A 21,559-nucleotide genomic window follows, 5' to 3' on the forward strand; every position below is an offset into this window, starting at 1 on the left:
CACTCTTTCTCTTTTTCTGTCTCTCTCTCTCAAATAAATTTGAAAAAACATACCATGTCAAGTTCTCACAAGGATGTAAGGGTCTAGAACTCCTAATATACTGCTGGGAATGTAAAAAAACAAACAAAAACAAAAAACAGCACCATCACTTTGTAAAACAGCTAAACAGTTTAAAAGTTAAACATTCATAAACCAAAGATCTAGCCTTTCTATTCCTAGTTTTTTAACTTAAAAGGAAATTGATATTCCTGTTTTATTTTTACTAGTCAAAAAACTGGAAACTACCCAAGTGTCCCATCAACAAATGAATGAATAATCAAATTGCAGTGTAACCATACAGTAGAATACAACTCATCAATAGAAACGAATGAACAGTTGATAATATTCAGTATCATGGATGGATCTCACAGTAATTGTGCTGAGTGAAATAAGCCAAGCAAAAAAAAAAAAAAAAAAGTTTACAATACTGTATGACTCCACTTATATAAAGCTGAAGAAAATATAAATTAACCAAGGTTGAGAGAAAGCAGATCATTTACTTGGTGATGGGGGTTCGAGAAGGAGTAAGTGAAGTTTTTGCAAAGCAAGTACAAGGAAGCACGAGAGATAGCTATGTTCATTATCTTGATGGTTGGCGATGATTTCACAGGTATATATACATATGTTAAAATTTTATACTTTAAGTATGTGCAGTTTGTTATATGTCAGTTAACTCAGTAAAGCTGTTTTTAAAAATTCATGGACTCCAGAACTTTTTATTATCATTGAGAGGCACTTAGTCAAAAGTATATGTTTATAGATTGAAATACCTAAATTCATTTCTACGGCATTATTCTAACCATATCTTGAGTGAAAACATGAGCAAAATGGACAAGTTATTTTTTCAAATTGACAATTTGTTTTTATTTTTGAATTTAAAAAACATAATTTTAAAGAGGTGGAACATATGAATTATTTCAGTTTAAACAATTTATAATTGTCCTAAGCACCTTAATATTGTAATTTATAAACAAACTGCCAAGTACTCACAGTACAAAATTTTTGACAGTTGAATTATTTAGCCTCTCTTAAATGTCATACATTCAATATTGAAATTTATTGCTGTGCGCATCTTGGAAGATATTTATTTAGACTCAGTATTTTTATAACATAGGGTTTTCTTAATCAGAATTATTAAAATCTGATTATTTGATGTATTAAAAAGTTTTGTGATAAAGCACATATATTGACCATTCATGAAATCAGTCCTAAATTTTACCCCGTAAGTTTGTTAACATGATGAGTGAGATCTAAGAGTCCAACGTCAGACAAGTATATTCATATTTTGTATATTCATATTTTGGGGTAGTTTAAAAGTTCCAGATACTATTTCAGACATACAGTTTACTGTTATTAGATGTAGAAAGATACCATAGAAAATACAAATCTATTTTAGATTTCATCAGCATTATTAGTCATTAAAATTAATCATTCTCAGTAAATTTAATGATAGGTAAAATCCTTATTTAAATACAAGCAAAAAAAATCTGGAGATACTATTTAATGTTGTTGTAATATATGCTTTTTTTAATATCAGTATTTCTCCCCAAATTTTAATACTGAGACTACAGACTCTTAGAAATCCCTACTTTTAAACTTCCTTTAAACATAATCTATTGTATTACTGATCTATTGATAAATGATTTCCATATTTTCTAATTTGTTTCATATTTTGTGTGAAAGGAGTTTTTCTCTTTTAGTTTTTTTTACCATTGGGTGTCTACTCTTGGCACTTTATATATTCATTATTTTTAATCCTGGGAACATTCCAGGGGTAGGTATTATAAAGTTGAGGAAACCAGTTCTCTGAGAAACTGATTTGCTGAAAATGCCTCGGTGAGTAAAAGGCAAAGATGAGAATCGAACCCAAGTCCACGTGGTTCCAAAGTTCATACTCATTCTAGTCATTCCTACACTATAAATGACTCTGTTTATAAATGTAATCTGTTTTTTTTATATTTCTTATTTTGCATTTGTAAAATTGTAACTCATTAAACACCAAATAAATTAAGAGTTGTAGTTCTAAAATAAAGTTTAAAATGCATATCTTTATACTATTGTTATATGTCATGTTACTCTTTTGATTTAGCATAAAAGACACTTGAATGGTAGCTGTTTGCCATTTTTGTTGTATCAATTTAGTACATATAGTTTAAATTGCAGTCTTTTGTAGTATAATATAAAAATAATTGGGAATATGCCTAAAATCAGCTTTGTTATATAGTGTAATGTAAATTTGAATTAAATAATAGTTATCAGTATATTCTTTAGTCAGTTTTAGCAAGTTTGATTTATTGACTTCAGGAAATTTTTCATTCCAGTTTTATTCCACTTTGTAGAATTTCAAAGGAAAGAAAATAAAATGTATAGGCTTCAGTCCACTTCAACATTATAAATGAAACTTCTGTTTATATTGTGTTAAAAATTTTCTATTCCCATTTATAATCTGGTTGGAAAAACAACATTAATATGAATATACTTAAAAGTAAAGTCCTCGGACATCCTTTATTAACTTTCTTAGCCCAGCCCTAAAGAAACTAAAAAATACATGCTTCATCTTCAACTATAATCATGTAAAACCAGATACAGCAGAACTCCTACCTGGAACCAATAATGTACTTGTCTTTTGTATCATAGCTACTGCTCTTAAGTGGGCAGAAATGCAATTCCAAAGCCTCACTATACTTTTATTTTGATTCTAAAGCTTCCCAGAGCTGCCTTATAAATAATTTTGCTGCCATTCCTCTCTTAGAGAAATTCCTCTTCCCTCTCTATGTATTATTTACAAAGTCAGTAACATGCCAGCAACCTTTCTTGTCTCCTGAGTTAGTTTTACAATTTCTGTGAAGAAATAGTGACATTCTCTGAAGAATAGTGACAGTAATTTCAGACAGTACAGAAAGAAGCCTCCCATCTCCCTGCCATGTTGCTGGAATTCCAGGTGTATGTTGGCATAATTCTCTTCCTAGGCTATGTTTATGAAAAAAGAAGTTGATGTGTCTTTCTAAATTACTAATTTTCTGACTCAGCTGAAAGTGATGATTCCAAGACTGTGTATCGTCATCATTACACTAAACTTTTCAACTTACTAGTAGCTTTTCTTCTTTCTAATGTAAGAAGACTTAATTACTAATCTAGTTATCAATTTTTGATAATAAGAATTATGGGAAAATTTTGTCATAATTGGAATCTTCTTACAGTTAAGTGAGATTATCGTCTTTGCTTGAAATGTAAGGAAAATAATCAGCCAAAGTAGCAAGCAGCAAGTTAGTCTTAGTAAATTTAGTCTTAACTGTTTGACTAAGTCAGTAAGTACTGGATCTAGTCACTTGAAATATGTTCATTAATTGTTTGTGAATCTCAACAGGTAATGTTATAAGCTTAAGTTAGAGTTTACAGTGATGGTTTTGTGAATTATAGTTTAGTTTCCCTGTAACTTTACCAATTACAGTTTGTTTTGATTTTAAAGGAGATGTTGGGTGAACTCTTCACTCCTCTAGAAGCACCTGAAGCACCAAACAGGGGATTCTTTAAAGGCTTATTTGGAGGTGGTGCACAATCTCTTGATAGAGAAGAACTGTGTAAGTTGATTTATTTAATTTGGATATTGTATCTATAAAACTGAAACATTCAATCCATTTAAATTCTTCTTATATGTATAAATTCTGTTCACCTTTTTCCTCTTTGTCACAATTAATATGTCCATGTTTTGAGCAAAAATACATAAAAGTTTTTTTGTGTCATTCTAACCCAAATTGGGGGAGCATTTTACTCAGGGAACCGAGATCAGAATAGCTTCAGGTGATTAAAAAGGAGTATTCACAACTTTAAATGAATAGTTTGGAAAGTATTTTATTTTCATTAAATGTGATCCTTATTATTATTTCAATTCTATAATTTACCATAATTGATGATCTTAACTTTGAAAAAGTTTTTAACCTAAACGTTTATTTTACAAAACCTCCAGAACTACTATCATTGCACCAGAAGGTTATTTAAGGTAGCAAAATATGGTTTATTTACTACCTTCCACATAATTGGCACAGAGTAGAAATTGGTCCTTGAATGAGCTAATGCGTCATTGATTGTTTGACTTTTCTTTCAAACAGAGCTGTTATCTGTCCTTAATTTTTTTTCATTTTATTCTCTTTCTGTTTTATTCTCTTTCTCCAACAGAATGTTCAGTTTTGCTAAATTTTCCTTTTGTGTTTGTTTGACTAATTAGAAAAACTGTAAGATTGAATATCAGTAAGTAGCAGTGCAGTGCAATTTAATTTTCAAAACTTACCCAGATTATTGATCAATCATCTTGGTACTGAAGAACAGTCAGTTTTCATTCATTTTTAAAAATGAAGACTGTTGTTTAAGTTATGGGGAACTGATATTTTGGAATAACATTCTCACCAAGGATAATTAATAAAGTTACACAAAATTCAAAAAATGTATATATTTTTTTAATTCTTAAAAACATCAAAGAGCTAACAGTATAGTAAGGACATGGGGAAAGATGGGAACCCAGAGTGCTGAGTCTGACAAACTGAGTCCACTTTTACCCTGGAGTACTTTGCTAATCTGAAGCAGAAGGATGAGATACTAAACTGTGTTCATACTAGCAAGGTGGGCTCCTTGAATGGGCAAGGGTAGGGATCTTGTTATACGACTTCTCCTCTTTGCAAGGACCCCAAAGTCCACAGCTTATGAGTAGAGGTGAACTGGAAATAAATCAGCCCTCATACACACAGACTGAGCTCAGCTTTAAATTATCTGAATGTCCCAGAAAACTTTCAGCCTTAATTAAGTATTTTTTTACAGACTGTCCAAGTCCCTAGCACTTGGCAGAAGCAAATGAAAATATTCTCTAAAGGAAGATAACATATTCCAAGTCCTCAAAGTATTTGTAGAAATAATTTTTCAAATATGTTGTCCAAGTTAACCAGGAAAACTAGTAATCAACACCATGAACAATAAAATAGAAAAGGCAGAAGAAGAATCACAGGTACTTCAAATATTAGAATTATCAGATATAAACAGTAAAATAGTTATGTATATTATAAGTTCACATTCACCATGCCTGAACATTTTGTCAGATAACTGAAACCTATAAAAATTGGTACAACAAACGTGTAAAAAACTAAAATGAAGTTCTGGAATTGAAAGATTCAAAAAACAAAAATAAAAACTGAGTGGATAAATTTAACCACAAATTAGACTAAAGAGAAAATTATATAGTTTGAAGACAAATAGACCATCTAGGATGTAGTACGTAGTACAGAGAAGCAAAAAAAAAAAAAGATGTAAAATACAAAGAAGATAAAAGAAATAAAAGTTGCAGTGAGAAAATCTAACATAGGTTAGACTTCTCAAGAAAGCAATAGGAAAGCATGTAAAGAAGAATCAATATATAAACATATATGGCTGGAAAATTTTCAGAATTGATACCAATTCACACATTCAAGAAGCCTAATGAATTCCAATGATTTTTTTTTTTTTTTTTAAATTCACAGCGAGATGGGTGTCTGGGTGGCTTACTCAGTTAAGCGTCTGACTTTTGGTTTTGGCTCAGGTCATGATCTCAGAGTCATGGAATTGAGCCCCGCTTCAGGCTCAGTGTGGAGTCTGCTTGAGATTCTCTCTCTCCCTCTCCCTCTTCCCCCTCCAACTCACTCTCCTTCTCTCCCTCTAAAATAAATCTTAAAGAAAAATTCACAGCTGGATATGTTACATGAAAATAGAGTATATCAAAGACAAAGAGAAAAATCTTCAAGGTGACTAGAGGAAAGTGAGGCATTTTTTTAACATGCTATAGACTGCTCAACAGCCGAAGATAGAAAATATTCTTTAGGAATGAGACATATTTAGACAAATGAACAAATGAATAAGACTTGCCATCACACTAAAAGGAACTCTAAAGGATGTATTTCACATAGAGGGAAAATAATCCTCCATGGAATGTCAGAGATGTAGGAAACAGTGTTTTAGAAAGAAAGTAGCAAGTGCATGCATAAATAACATCTTTATAGACTGTAAAGAAAAGTTGTATAGTATGTGTATACACATATACACGTATGAATAGTGTGGCCCCCCAAAAAAATCACATAAAATCAAGGGAGTCACAAAGGGTAATGGATTTAAGGTGATCTGAGATCATGCATTTTTTTGGGAGACTTTAAAAATATCTAGTATCATTAATAAGTTAAGGATGCATGTTAAAATTTCTAAGGTGACCTCTACAACCTAGTATATAACTTCCAGGTGAATAGCAGGAAAATTACAATCCTTCCAAAATAACAGAAAGGAAGAGAGAAAGAATACAAAACAGGTGAGATAAATAGAAAGCACATAAAGGACTGTAGACTTAAATATAAATAACCGTAGTAACTATGTCCCATTTAAAAGGCAAAGATTATGCAACTGAATTTAAGAAGAAAGAAATGTACATTGTTTATAGAAGACATATTTAAAACAGAAATATTAAAATTTTAAAAGATAGAAAAACATGAACACAAATGAAGAATCAGCTGGTTTAGCTATATTAATATCAAAATGTAAACATTAAGGCATTATTGAATGCACCTTATATTTTCACTTCAAAATATATAAAAAACAAATACTGACATAACCACTAGAAGAGACCATTTCCCAATCATAGCAGGGGAACTGCTAATATGCCTATTGATTGAGATATAAAAGCAGACAACAATAAGTCTTATAGTAAAGGATATAGAAGACATAAACAACACAATTAATGAACTTAAATCTAATGAACAGATATATAACATTGCAGAATACATTCTTTTCAAACACCCACAGGATGTTCATAAAATATATTTTTAGGGAAATTACAGATGTATACTGAATTATTTTGGAGTAAAATGTCATGTCTATAATGAATTTTGAATATTTTAAAAATTTACATGTAGACACTCACACATAGCAAAAAAATGTTATTACCAAAATTAGATCACGAGTGTATGGATGTTTATGATACAGTTCTTTTACTTTCCTATATGTTTAAAACTTGCATTTTAAAAAGTTGGGGTTTAAGTTGACCATATGTTAAATGATTTTTAAAAAATGAAATTTCAAAGGATTAAAATCAATTAAGTGTTTGTGATCTAATCACAATGCAGTTATGCTTGTAATTAATAACAAAGCTAATTTTAAATCCCCGTGTTCAAAAATTAAGAAATAAACTTTTGAATAACCCATGTGTCAAAGAATTCATAATCATTGGTATGCATCTAAAGTAATAGGGGATTATGCTAAGTGAAATAAATCAAGAAGAGAAAGACAATTATTATATGGTTTCACTTATATGTGGAACATAAGGAATAGCATGGAGGACATTAGGAGAAGGAAGGGAAAAACGAAGGGGGGAAATGAGAGGGGGGGATGAACCATGAGAGACTATGGACTCCAGGAAACAAACTGAGGGTTTCAGAGCGGAGGGGGTGGGGGGATGGGTTAGCCCGTGATGGGTATTAAGGAGGGCACAGTATTGCAATGAGCACCGGGTGTTATACGCAAACAATGAATCATGGAACACTACCTCAAAAACTAATGAAGTATTGTATGGTGACTAATAAATAAATAAATAAATAAATAAAGTAACAGTGGTATTTATAGCCTTAAATATATATACAATATTATTAGAAAAAAAAAACAAAACAGGAAAATGAATGAACCGAGCAGGCATTTCAAAAAGGTAGAAAACACAGCAAAATAAACTAAAGAAAATAGAAGATGATAAGGTAGTAATGACTTAGTAAACAAATACAAAATAGAAAAAAAAAAATCAACAAAGCCAAAAGTTAATTCTCTAAAAATCTAATAAAATTGATAAATCTCTGGTGAATCTGAGGGGGGAAAAAAAGGAAGGCACAAGTAAACACTATCAGGGATGAAAAAAATAAGAGAATGTGATTGCCCTAGTTAAAGCATCAAAACCAGCAACTTTGTTGAATCTGTTTTTCCGAAGCCATATCTCTCTCTCTCTGCCCGTAGCTGGAAAGAGCTCTTTGCTTGTGATTATATTGAGTTCACCTGGGTAATCTGTCTCCAGCTCCTTAACTTAATCACATCTACAGCTGTTCCTTTTCCTGTGTAAGGCAAAATAATCATAGGTTCCAGGAATTAGAGTAAGGTCATCTTTTAGAGGAATGGGGGCATTATTCTGTCTACCACAATCATAACAAAACAAACAAAAGAAGTCAAATACTTAGAAATAAATCTTAACAGAAGATGTTTAGGACTCTATGGGGAAAACAGATAATTCTATAATTTTGTTGACAAAAGTTAAAGACCCAAATAAAAGAAGTATACTATGTTCATGCAGAAGATTCAGTTAAAGGCATCAATTCTCCCAAAACTGATTTGTGCATATGCAGATATACACTTAATGAAGTCCTTATCAAAATCACCTTCCCCCCAAAATTTTATAACTGATACTAACCTTTAGATGAAAATACAAAGGGTCTTACCTCTTCTCTTTAGCCTTATATTAGATGTTTTAACTAGGACAATTAGTCAAGAAAAGGAACTAAAGGTCATGCAGATTGGAATGGAAGAAGTAAAAGTCTGTATTTGCAGATGACATAATCTTGCAAATGAAGAATCTTAAGGAAGCCACACACACACACACACACACACACACAAAATACAGCTAACAAACAAGTTCAGCAAGATTTCAGGCTACAAGATCAATATAAATAATTTCATTTCTTCTATGCAACTAGCAATGAACAAATCATATATTAAGAAAACAATTCCATTTATAATAGCATCAAAAAGATAAAATACTTAGGAATAATTTAACAAAAGAAGTGTAAAATGCACTAAAAACTTCAAAATATCATTTAAAGATATTAATTCATAGATAAATGGATTGACATCCTATGTTCATGGATGAGACGACTTAATATTGGGAAGAAGGCCATGCTCCCCACGTTGGTCTATGCATTCAACACAATCCCTGTCAAAATCCCAGCTACTTTTTTGAAGAAAGAAACAAACTGCTCCTGACATGTATATGGAAATGGAAAAGATCCAAACAGCCATACATACACAGAAATTTTTTTAAAAAAGAAAGTGATGGAGAACTCACGTCTTTCAATTTCTGAAGTTACTACAAAACTGTAATTATCAAGATAGTGCAGTACTGGCATAAAGAGAGATGCACAGACCAGTGGAATAGAGTTGAGGATCCAGGAATAAGTCCATACATGTATGGTTAATTGATTTTCGACAAGGATGCCAAGAAAACCCAAAGGTAAAAGAATGGTCTTTTCAGCAGATGGTGTGGGGACAACTGGATATTCACATGCAAAAGAATGAAGTTGTATCCTGCCCTCCCACCATTCACAAAAATTAACTCAAAATGGATCAAACCTTAATGTAAGAGCTAAAACTATAAAAGTTATAGAAGAAAACAGAGATAAAAATCTCTGTGACCCTAGATTAGGCAGTGGTTTCTTAGGTATGACACCTAAATCACAAGCAACCAAAGGAAAAAGTAGATAAATTGGATTTCATTAAAATTAAAAAAGAACACTGTCAAGAAAGTGAAAAACCAGATTGTGATAAAATATTATCAATCATATTGGATATATCTGAAATCTGATAAAAGTGAAGAATCTTACAACTTAACAATAAGAAGACAAATAACCCGGTTTTTAAATGGGCAAAGGGTTTGAATAGACATTTCTCCAGACAAAATATACAAACAGCCAATAAACACACGAAAAGATATACATCATTTCTCATTAGGGAAGCAAGATCAAGTATCACTTCACACTAGGATGGCTGTATTCAAAAAGATGTTTGCAAGAATGTGGAGAAATTGAAACTCATACATTGCTGGAAATGTAAAAATGGCATAACCTCTTTGGAAAACTGGCAGTTCCTCAAAAAGTTGAACATAAAGTTATCATGTGACCCAACAGTTCCACTCCCAGGTATATACCCAAGAGAATTGAAAACACATACACAAAAACTTGTACAAATATTCATAGCAGCATTATCCATAATAGCCAGAAAGTAGAAACAACTCAAACGTCCATCAGCTGATGAACTGATAAACAAAGTGTCATATCTCCATACAATGGAATATTATTTAGTCATCAGGAAGAATGAAGTGCTGATACATGCTACAACATGGTTGAACCTTGGCAACATTATTTTAAGTGAAAGAAGCCAGATGCAAAGGCCACATATTGTATGAATCCATTTATATGAAATGTTCAGAATAGAACAATTTATAAAGACAAGAGTAGATTATTGATTGACAAGGGGGGTAATTGGGAGGTGACTGCTAATAATTAGTGTGGCGTTTTTGTTTTGGTTTTGAAGAAAATGCTCAGGAATTAGTGATGATGGTTGCACAACCTTCTGAATAAACTAAAAGTTACTGAAGTGTTCAGGGGCAAATTTATGGTATGTGAATTATATTTCTCATGAAATAAATGTATGCTGAGGGAAGAGGGAAAATCTGACCTCATTCTTTAATAGAATTTAAGACTTTTGCAGTAATCTAGATATTAGGTAATCAAGGTCTGGATTATGTAGGGAAAGGAAGCAATAAATTCCTGAGATCTTTTGAAGGAAAAGGTCTATTTGTAAGTGACAAGATAAATGGAAAGAAAGGGATGTAGCATATCTACAACTTATGGAGACTGAAATAGAATAATGAATAAATTCATTTTTCTTCTAAGCTTCAGCATAGTATTTAAAGTATGAGAAAGCATGGAATAAATAAACTAAATCATCTTTAGTTATTTTTACTGTTATGTAAACTGGTATCAGTATGCCCATTATTCATTGCAACAAATAATTACTAGTCCCTTTTTACACAAATTTTGTTACATAAACTAATACAGAGTAGAAAATTAATATACGTTCTGGTTTTGCATGTTTAAAAAACTAAAAATTATTAAAATGATATAAAATTAATTATGAAGTGAAATATATAAATATTTCAATTACATTGTTACTCCACCTAAAAATTGTGTTTTAATATTATATAGTAGGATTTTTATATTAAAATTTTCATTTGAGTTACTTTTTCACTTATCAAATCCATTCAGTTGGAGAATCATCCTCAGGAAAGGCCTCAAGGAGTCTTGCACAGCATATCCCTGGCCCTGGCGGCATTGAAGGTGTGAAAGGAGCAGCATCTGGAGTTGTTGGTGAATTAGCACGAGCCAGGTTGGCACTAGATGAAAGAGGGCAGAAACTCGGTGATCTGGAAGAAAGAACTGCAGCTATGTTGTCCAGTGCAGATTCGTTTTCTAAACATGCTCATGAGGTATGTCTATCAAACAAATGTTTAAACAAAATAACTAGGTAAAGCAAGTATGAAAATTGTTGGATTTTTTTTAGTAGCTATTATATTTCTACACAAGAACTTTCATTTATCCTTTGTACAATTGCAAATTCCTGATTTTTGCCACCAGAGGGAGCCATTACAAGACTATGTTGCAGTAGCCTTTGGTCTCTCACTGAAGTTTACAAATTATGAAGGAACCCGCTCATCTTCAGGCTTTTTGTAAACAAAGCCAATGATTTTTCAGCTGTTTTTAGGGAATGCAGAGGCCTCATATTTTACTACTAACTTGTAAAAAAGGAAATAATTTCCCTCTCTTGATTCTTTAGGTTGATCTAAATAACTAAAATTGGCAGACATTTTTATTCAAATAGACAATACTAAATCTATCTGTAGACAGATTTACACAGAGGATGAATGAGATGCATTTTTGCAACAAATTCATCATGATGAATTCAGAAGTCATGGTGGACCTTAGAAATGGATGCCGTAAAAAAGGGATCCGTAGCTGGCCTTACAAGTATACTTCATTGGCCAGAATAGTAACACTTTAAAAAACTGACCTTAAAGGCCCTTAGGTAGAATATACATCTTCATTTTGACACATAGGTCTGCCACTGCATGATGCTTTACACTGGGCTACTTCACGCACTTAGTTCCTAGCCTAGCCCTTGAGGATATTTTTAGTTTGTTATCTGAAGAAAACATATTCAGGTTATTTTTATATTTGAGTACCCAGTCTATCAGTCATAGCTCTTCAGATTTTTCAATCAAAACTCATCTTTTCCTTGCTCAGAAATACTGCCACTGGAATGCATGAAAGAGGTCACTTGACCTGGGAGAGATTTGTCCAGGGCTTCAGAGAGATTTGGAGATCCCTTGTGAGTCCTTGTACTAGGCTAATACACACCTCAGATAGAGGCTAGTGACCTTGGTCGAGAATTTTGTTGGCACAACCCTGCATCTGACTATGATCTCTAATGCATCTAACACTTCAGCCAATTCAGAATATAGTCACACTCTAAGTATTTAGCAAAGAGCTCAGAGTTAAACTGATAGCTTTTCCCTTCTACCAAACGATGTTTGTGAGCCATATTTGAGAGTCTGTGAAGATGATGTATTGAGGTGGTTAAACTCACAAGTTCTTAAATCAGACAGTGTGGGCTCACATCCCACTTTCACCATTGTGTTACCTTGGGTAACCCATATAAGCCTTATTTTCTTCATTTATAAGATGAGAATAGTAATCTCTAACCCATAGAGCTGTGAGGACCAAATGAATTCATGTAGGGAAGCTGTGCCATGTGGTGCCCATCGCCGAGTAAGTGCTCAGTAAGTTTTGGATGGCAGCAAGAGTACTGTTTTCAACCTTTCATTCACCAGGTTCTTTAACCATTATTTTTAGTTCAAATCAGAGAACTGAAAATTACCTTATTTGTAAGGTATTAGCTTAGGTCACCAAAGAATATACTGAGCCAAAGTTTAATATTGTCACATTTCTAAAAAAATAAGAGAACCTTCTAGGCTATAGTTCTTAATAGTTATGGTCTTTTCTCTAAATGGAACAGTTCTTCCTTACTGCTTTCAATATAAATTGATCAGAAGTAAGCAATATAGTAACACTGTAGAATGTTTCAGGGTGATACAATGTTTTGGAAAAATATAGAAATCAATTACAAATAAATATTGTTGTTCTGGCATTTTTAAAACATTTTTATGTTTTCTCCCCTTTAGATGATGTTGAAATACAAAGATAAGAAGTGGTACCAGTTCTGACAACCCGAAATCCAACTCAGTCTAACTTCAGCTGGAAGGAAAAAGAATTTTCCTTTTTTATTTTATTGATTTCACTTTAGGAAAGTTAACATTAAAAGGATTGTTCGACACTGGATACCGTTCTTTCCTAGCACAATCATGCACTGCTTTACCTCAGTCATGTGGCTTGAACTGAGGAGTGTGGCACACACTCAAAGTGGAGTATGTGGTGTGTGCGGCTATGAGTTGGCAGTTTGGGAACTAAGCAGGTCACGTGTTACAGATGAAGAAACAAAGGGGGATGTTGAGACCTGGCAGGGACGATTCCTGGATCATTCCTGTATTAAACTCTCATATGCCAAAAGATTCTGTGCTGTTGTATCTGCCATCAGTGTTTGACCTCTTTGAGGGAGAGGCAATAAGTCACAAGTCCTGAAGCTGAAATAGTTACGTTTGTGTCATTGACTGACTTATAAACAGCTGTCTTGGGCTTTCCCTCCCTTAAACTGAATGGTCATCAGTATCATTAGTGAAAAAGAAACAAACTGTTTGTTACCATCACTTTAGACAGATAAGCTGAATGGTGGGCTTTAAATAATAAAAACATACACATAGTTGACTTGTGTATGGGCTACTCTTGGATTCTTGTTATTGTATATTTGTGTTTAGTCCATATTTTGTCAAAAGCAAAACAAGGCGATACATCACTTTTCATTGAAAAGAAAAGTGTAGAGCATGACTGAACTGCTCATCATTCTGGGAGTTTCCATGTAGTGGCTATACAGTGTGGAAAGTGAGAAAAAACCTCCATTGTGGTGAGGAGAATACTTCAATGTCCCTTGTCCTTGTTCTCATTAATTCAGCTAAAGGTGGATTTGACCAAAATAGTTAATGGTTAAATTTGTAGAAATGTTGAAATTGGCTAAGTTTTTAATTTTGCTTGAATTTTTATAAAATGTTTAACCAAATGTACCTTTGCATTATTTAATTAAAATTGCTAAAAAAAAATGTTTCATTATTTCAGTAAAATGCTCAGCTCCCTTTTTAAAATGCCCTTTATTTGCTAACAGTTCCAGTACACTCAGGTGATGAGCCAATTAAATCTTAGTGCACATGCTGTCGCATGGAAAATTACAAGCATCTGTTGTCAATAATTATCTATATAAGAGTCTAGTCTGATGACCTACAAAATATTTTCTGTAGAAATATACTATAAATCTGTACATGTCCTTTCAAGGTTTTAAAAAGCCAAAAGGAAAGGAAAATATGTGCATTTTTGGTAACTAAATTATTTCTGTATTGGAGTATAATGCAAACGAGACCATTAGTGGATAATAAATGATCGGTTCCTAGAAGAGCATTGCAGACAGGGGGGAGATGACTTAGTAGACCTGGAAGTAAGTGATCTCGTTATACAGGCTCATCTGAGGTGATTATTGGTGGTTCTTAAAGCAACAAAGGAAGAGCAAAATAGAAGCATTACACTTACTATTAATGAAATTTAAATATTTTCTTCTATAAAAATTGTTTAAAACAGTTTTCTTTTTTCATTAAGAGATAATCAGAGCACAAATTGATAGCAAACTTGATGGTTGTTTTTTCTATTCCATATGATCATTAAAGGTATAGAACACCTTAATTTCACACAGTCTGTTATGCATCTTTTCCTCTTTGTTCTTTTCATTAATAAAGCTTTTATGTTTACATTTTATAATGTGCAGTATGGGATACAAAAGTTTACATTAAATTTACTTTGACTGTCATTAGGGAGGGACTAAATATATGTGATAGAGATAATTGATCGAGCCAAAATAAATATTTTAAAAGTAATCATTTTCAAAAGGTTTTGAATTTGTAAAAAATACCTATAGATAGCATGTTTCTGTTTAGTTAATGTCAGCTATATGATGAACTCAGCACTTTACAGATGGCTTAATTTGTATCCTATGTTATCTAATTAACCCGTTGTTCCATGATCTGTCACAGGAAGTATTAGGCCCTTTTTTAAGGTACAGTTTTGAGAATGTCATCAATAAAATCAACAGTTACGGATTTGAAGTTGAGAAGCATTAAGTAAAATAATATACTGGTGGATTCCCCATTATGTGGAAGGGCATATTAGCTCCAATTATTTAATTTGCTGTGTTACTTTATGTTAATTGTATATCAACTTTATTTCTATGGTCATTTGTCCTGTTGTATATAAAATGAACTAATCTTGTAATTATTTTCAAATAGAGAAGTAGATACATTTATCTGAGATGGATTTTATAAGAAAATGTTAAATCAATATTTTGAGTTATTTTATTTTGTTTTTAAATTGATCTACAGATTATGCACAGCAAACCTAGAAACTCACTTAGAACTAAAAAGCTTGAAGTATTTTTGAGAATAGGAAATAGCTTCTCCGAGTTCTACTTGATTCAGTCTGTAGATAAGAGACAGTCTGCAGTAATAACTAACCCAGGGAATTTATTGTAATTTGAGAGATAACATCTCTATTTTTTTCTTTTTAAGTGCAAAAAGTAACAGTCACCAGCAAGCCAGGATTTCAGGAAAACAAACCAAAAAAAAAAAAAAAGTCAAAAATAGAAAATATTAGAAAAATGAAAGATTTGTGTGTGCTTCCTCCATATCCTCATTTGAGAACATTATTCTTTGTTGCATTTGTCCTTGGCTCTAAAATCATTGAAGTATTCATTAATTAGCAGCTTGTCAATAGGAAGTTGTTTCCCCATATGTACCACATATTCATTTCACTCTTCAAACTAAAATTCATATGTGTTTAGAAAGTTATTTGAAATCTTAATACTCTGACAAATTCTGTATATTACATCCAGTTGAAGGTTCGCATCATCTTAATCCCCTGGGTTTGCATTTAAATTGTACAAAGTGTTTCCAAAAATGGTTATAGATATCACTGAGCTACGATTGACTTCTTAATTTGCTTTTCTTTATGGATGTGAAAAAAAAAATGCTGCTACTTGTCTATGTTATGTGTAGTATATTACAATTTAAGTACAGTACTTTATAGTAAAGAAAGAAGCATTTCTTTTGCTTAGACCTTCTTAATTGTAGGTTTCTCTGAAGTTCTTTTGTGTAGATATGTGAGTGTTTTAAACAAGTCTGAAAGTGTTACACATTTTTAGGTTACAAGAGGTGGTGGGGAGACTGCTGAGGAAAGGGAAGACAGGGGGGACCCCCACAGAGTGCAAAGTTTTACCCTGAGTTCCAGATTCCATATATGTTTTGCTGAAGGCATTTTCTCAATGACATTAGAAAAGCTATATCCAAAGGTAGATTTTTTGTGGCAAAGATTTGTTTTACATTTTAACTTTGGGGATTTTGTTTATTTGTTTTTGCAAAATAAAGAGCACTGAACTTTAAACTTGAATTTTTTCTGCACTTTTTTAGGTAATGAAAACTTTTTATTATCATTTAATCCACATTTCTCAGTTAAAATTAAGTGATACATATGTATAAAACATACCAAAATCATGAATATGCTGCTAGCTGCACCTTAAACAATTAAACTGGTCATAGTCTTAAAACCTTTAATAGGGCTTTATATAGTTTTCAAGGAGAAAAATAGTAAAATCATTTGCTGTATGTTTCAGTGTTCTAAGGTCTTAAATTATTGCAACACTTTCAGATTTGTTTTAAGATCATACAGTAACATGTTATATTTATACATACTGCTAGAGAATATACTTTTAATTTTAAAATGAAATTTTTATAAATGTACTCTTTAATTTTAAAAATGGTGAACTTGTTAAGTTTAAGTCAAAGTACTTAAAAAGTATGTATATTATCCATACAAAAAGTTATGTTTTACGCTTATAATAAGAAATATTGGTATCTCATATCGAGATACAATTAATTTTAGAGAATCATACATTATTCAAAAGTCTTCACGCATTGACAGGAAAGATAATCATTATTTTGGTTTAAAAAACCCTCTATTGAGCATTTTCAAATATTAATTTTATTTTGGGGAAAATGCCCACAACAATAATTGCAAGATCTTTCTCACTAGCTGCAGCTTACTGTCGGATGCCTACCTTAACTATTGTTTTAAAATATATATATATTTAAAATAGTTTTCCAGGTATTTTCTTCTACCTTTTTTAAAAATAAATTTCCAAAAATGAAAACAGAGTTTATGTATTTTTGTCAATGAAGGTTTTTATTTTGTAGTTTATAGAATTTGTTCCTTATCAGTTTGATACTTGATCACTATTCCTAGACTTTTTAATCTGTATTTACTTTGAAAAAGAGCACTTCTCTATCTTAAGTGTCCTCCTTTTTTTTCTTTTCCTTTTTAGAGTGTTTGTTCTCTTGGTTTGAAATTTATGCCCACAAATGATTTTTTTTTCATTTGAAAATGAATGTGAAGATACTGTTTACAGCTTTTGTTAATCACACTTTTCATCACTGATCAATTGCTTGTAAAGTGCTATGGGGATTATTTTTCCTGTGAATATTAATGATCTTATTACTGCCACTGAAGTTTTAAAAGTTCTGTGGACAGAAAATAGTTGTAACAAAAGAACAAAAATTAAAGGGAAAACTTTAGTTTACCTTTCTCAGCTGAATTAAATGGTTTTAATAACTTCCCAGTTACCAGGGTTATAACATGGCTTTTTTTTTTTCAGTTATAATACAGTTTTAAATTACTAGGCACAATTCATTTACAGATTGAGTACAGTAGTCCAGGGCTACATGTAATTGCTCTTTTTATTGCATATTGCACTCTTTACATCAGAAAAACCATGAATGTCAGTTTTGCTGGTATTTTGCAATGAGGCTCATAATTTAAATTAAAATTTTATAGTGTATGAGATGTAAATAAGTCAGTACTAATTTATTGTAGGTTGTTTGGCTCAGGCATTTAAAATGGACATAGGCTAATGGCATGGAATCCTATTTGATTGGGAGTTTCATTTTTTAAAATATACTTTTGCTAAGTGTTTTGTGTTGTTCGAACTTTGCTTCAACTCAAGACAACGTGAAGAGTTAAAAACAGACTCAACATGTCAGTAGAAAGCAATGCAAAGAGAGTAAATCATATTTTAAATTTTTTTAATTTGTTTTTTTTTGTAAATAAATGGTACTGTGATACTTTAGGTGTGACCTCTGCTTACATGGTAGTTAGAACCAGAAAAACATTTCTTTCTAGTTATACTATTGGTTCATTGTAAATGCATCACCAAAACAATATTAAAAAGAGCAAGGATAAGTTTTTCTAACATTGTCCACTTCAGGGGCAAGCATGCTTGGTATAGAGCTCTAGCTTGTGTCTACCTTAAACCCGCAGGCAGTTTTCAGTTGCTGCACTTTTTTTTTTTTTAATTTTGCTCTGTCCAGTAACTATCTCAAAGGTAATTGCTGGAATATGTATTTTAAATACGGTAAAAAAAAAAAAAATCTGTGTACTGTTTCATTTTAAACAAAAACAAAAGCACTATTGCAAACACTAAAAATGTGTTAAACTTTGTAGTTATTTTGCATTCCTGTACTTCACAAAATGTCATCACAGCAAAAGGTTTAAAATTAGGTAATGAAATATTTTTGTAAATAAATACCGTTAAGCTGGTATTTTAAAAAAATGTATTATAATGTTTCTGGAAAATGTTCATATATATGTATATGAATGTCTCTTTATGCTGAAGGGCTCTGATTGGGCAAAATAAAATACTCTAATCTCTCCTGAAACTAAACAAGCCCTTTTTTCTGGAAAATCTGTTTTAATTTTTTCTCTGAATTATGGAATTAATCCCATTAGTTTAACCTAAGCAAATAATAGATAAAATAGATTTCTACATTTGCAAAGATAAAGTCAATTCGAGTAAGACAATATTTTTCTCAGCTAGGTGGGCTTTTTGGTAAAAGTCACCTCCCCCGCATCGGGTGGGGTGAGATGCCCTACTGTAGGCACTTAACTGTAGATGAACACGTCTTGGCCTGTGGTGTGTATGGAATCCCCTGGGTATCTTGTTAAAAGACCGATTTGGATTCGGGGTATCTGAAGGGTCTGACTGCATCTCTAACAAGCTCCCAGGCAGTACAGATGCTGCTGGTCTGTGGAACGTACTTTGAGCAACAAGGATGTAGAGAATTTCCGTAACTGGCATTTTGCCAGTTAATAGTAGTGCCCAACTACTTGTACCAAGAATGAACATCACATTAATGGATTTAGAATAATATAACTCAAAGAAGACCAAACAGTACTTATTGTTTCCACTGTATTTCCAAGCAACGAATATGGTAATTCTCTTATTAAATTGAAGGTTTACTTGATTTTGGAATCTATGATTTTACTGCCCACATGGTGGCAGTCATGTCTCACCTATTGTCTGAGCCTTGACCAGGCGTTTAGAGTAGTGTGTAACGGGAAAACCAGACATTTGCAAAGACTAATTTTCATTATAATTAATTTTTATTCAGAGAATTATTAAAGTCTTGGATATGGAACAGAAAAAAATGTCTTCCTAAGCTATTGGTTATAAAGTGATGTAGAGCATTTTGTAGAATGATCTAGTTTGTTATCAAAAATTATAGTGTTTTTCCAGAAAATCTAGGCATAAAGTGATAATTTTAAAAACTAAAGAAAGATTGTCTTCACGTCTCTGTTCATGGTCTTTTAAAGAACCTCAATCAGGGTGTGTACTGTGTAAATGGTACAGTGCCAGCCACCGTTTTATAGAAACATACTTGTCACTCTTCACAGGAGTTTATAGGAAGATTCTGATTATTTTTCATTACTTTAAAGATAATATGATTGCTACATCATTGTACTTTTTTCAATTTTTGTACAAATGTGATCTTTTAAAGAAGAAAAAATTGCTCCAAGTCATTTTATTTTTTCATATTTTATCTGTTTCAAATCAATACTCAATATTCACTTAAAACTTATGGAAATATTCTAACCCTTAATTTTGGTCATATTATCTAATTTTTTACTATTTATAAAATAAAGCACCATAGTTTTTCATAACTGCTTTTTAAACCAACATAAGATATATATTTCATTAATAACAAACTTTCAGATAGCACAGAAAATGTTAACTAGCAAAGAAAAGTGGAGAAATATCAAACACCGGTTCTTCATTTTCTTGTCTGTTGCAATTTTCTGTCATCCATGGAAGACCTAAAGTTCTGCTTAACAGATATTCTGAGGGACAATCAACAGCTTTATGATTTCAAAATGAGTGTGTGTGTGTCTTCCCAAACAGAAGACCCCTTTGTGCATCTCTCCCTGATGTTTATCTCTGGATCTTCTCTCCCTCCCTTCCTACCTCCTGCAGTTCAGTTCTGTCCCTCTATCCCTGATGCCTGTCACCCCAAATCTCATTACTTTTTAGTGTTTATTTTAACCAAACACATTTTGCCAATTTAGGGGTGGGAGGGAATACTTTAATTCTCAGACGGTTCCCTCCTAAACACTGGGTGGGTTTGTAAATAGTTTTTATAAAAAATAATGCTATCCCTATTCCTTGCTATAACCTCCAGACATTCAAAATCTAGGCAGACAAATCAAAAAACCAAAACAGTGTAGCACACAGAAGAAGTGCACTGAAGCAGAAGTTTCGGAAGCTAAGCCCAGGAGGATGGGAGGTAATAGAAAGCACCGTGCTGGCAGCCCTCGGGTCCTGTCCCAGCCACTTCACAAGGGTGTTGAACCGGATGTCTTCCCTTTCAAGACCAAAGTGTCCAAGAATTCATGAGCATGCATTATATGCATGGGTCTAAAAGAAGACCACATTTTAGAAAAGGTTACCCTCTATGTTCCTTTACTAATAATGTGACTACAGAAACCATTAGTCTAAGCAGGGATTCTCCAACCTGAACATCCAAATCTTCCCGAAAACCTTGTTAAAACACAGATTGCTAGACTACACCCCCAAAGTTTCTTACTAAGTCTGGAGTGGGACCCAAGAATTTGTATTTTTAGCAAGTTCCCAGGTGATTCTGATGCTGTTGGTCCACAGATCACACTTTGAAGACCCGATCTAGAGCAATGATGGAGAACCAGTGTCCCTTTTATCGCACAGGTATTTTGGACGTTTCCTTCACGATGCTCTAATGAAGCTCAGATAATATACTTACCTATACATGTAATCTTTTAAAATCGATATAATGTTCTAATACACTAAAGATATGAAATGAATGCGGTTTATAATTTTTAAACTGGATTTCAATATGTAAATCCCAAGGTTACACACTAGAACAACAACAACAAAACTTCCCACAAATGTACAAAACACTACCAATAGGATGATCCCCAGCACTCGCCTCCACCAGCTACCATGTGAGCTAGTGGTCCAGAGAGTAAGACCAGCAGTAGGACACATCCTTATTCATATCTGTTGACATCCAGAGGGGCTGTCAGAAAAATGTTCATCAAGGTTATGCCATGATGTGTATAAGAAAGTATAGAAAAGA

General features: G+C 32.5%; 1 protein-coding gene across 5 annotated transcripts in view; it reads left to right on the forward strand.

The window, feature by feature from the left end:
• STXBP5 (syntaxin binding protein 5) overlaps positions 1–14,112 on the forward strand; it is a 159,607-nt gene extending 145,495 nt beyond the window's left edge. For all 5 annotated transcript variants that reach the window (XM_040627929.1, XM_008695061.2, XM_040627930.1 and 2 more), the window contains 3 exons: positions 3,509–3,620; positions 11,121–11,341; positions 13,094–14,112. In XM_040627929.1, coding sequence (XP_040483863.1) covers positions 3,509–3,620; positions 11,121–11,341; positions 13,094–13,135 — 375 coding nt within the window. In that variant the 3' untranslated portion in view covers positions 13,136–14,112. The remainder of the gene's footprint in view (positions 1–3,508; positions 3,621–11,120; positions 11,342–13,093) is intronic.
• Positions 14,113–21,559: the final 7,447 nt, after the last annotated feature.

Source organism: Ursus maritimus, unplaced genomic scaffold (genome assembly GCF_017311325.1).
Source record: "Ursus maritimus isolate PB19 unplaced genomic scaffold, ASM1731132v1 scaffold_13, whole genome shotgun sequence".
Classification (NCBI taxonomy): Eukaryota; Metazoa; Chordata; class Mammalia; order Carnivora; family Ursidae; genus Ursus; species Ursus maritimus.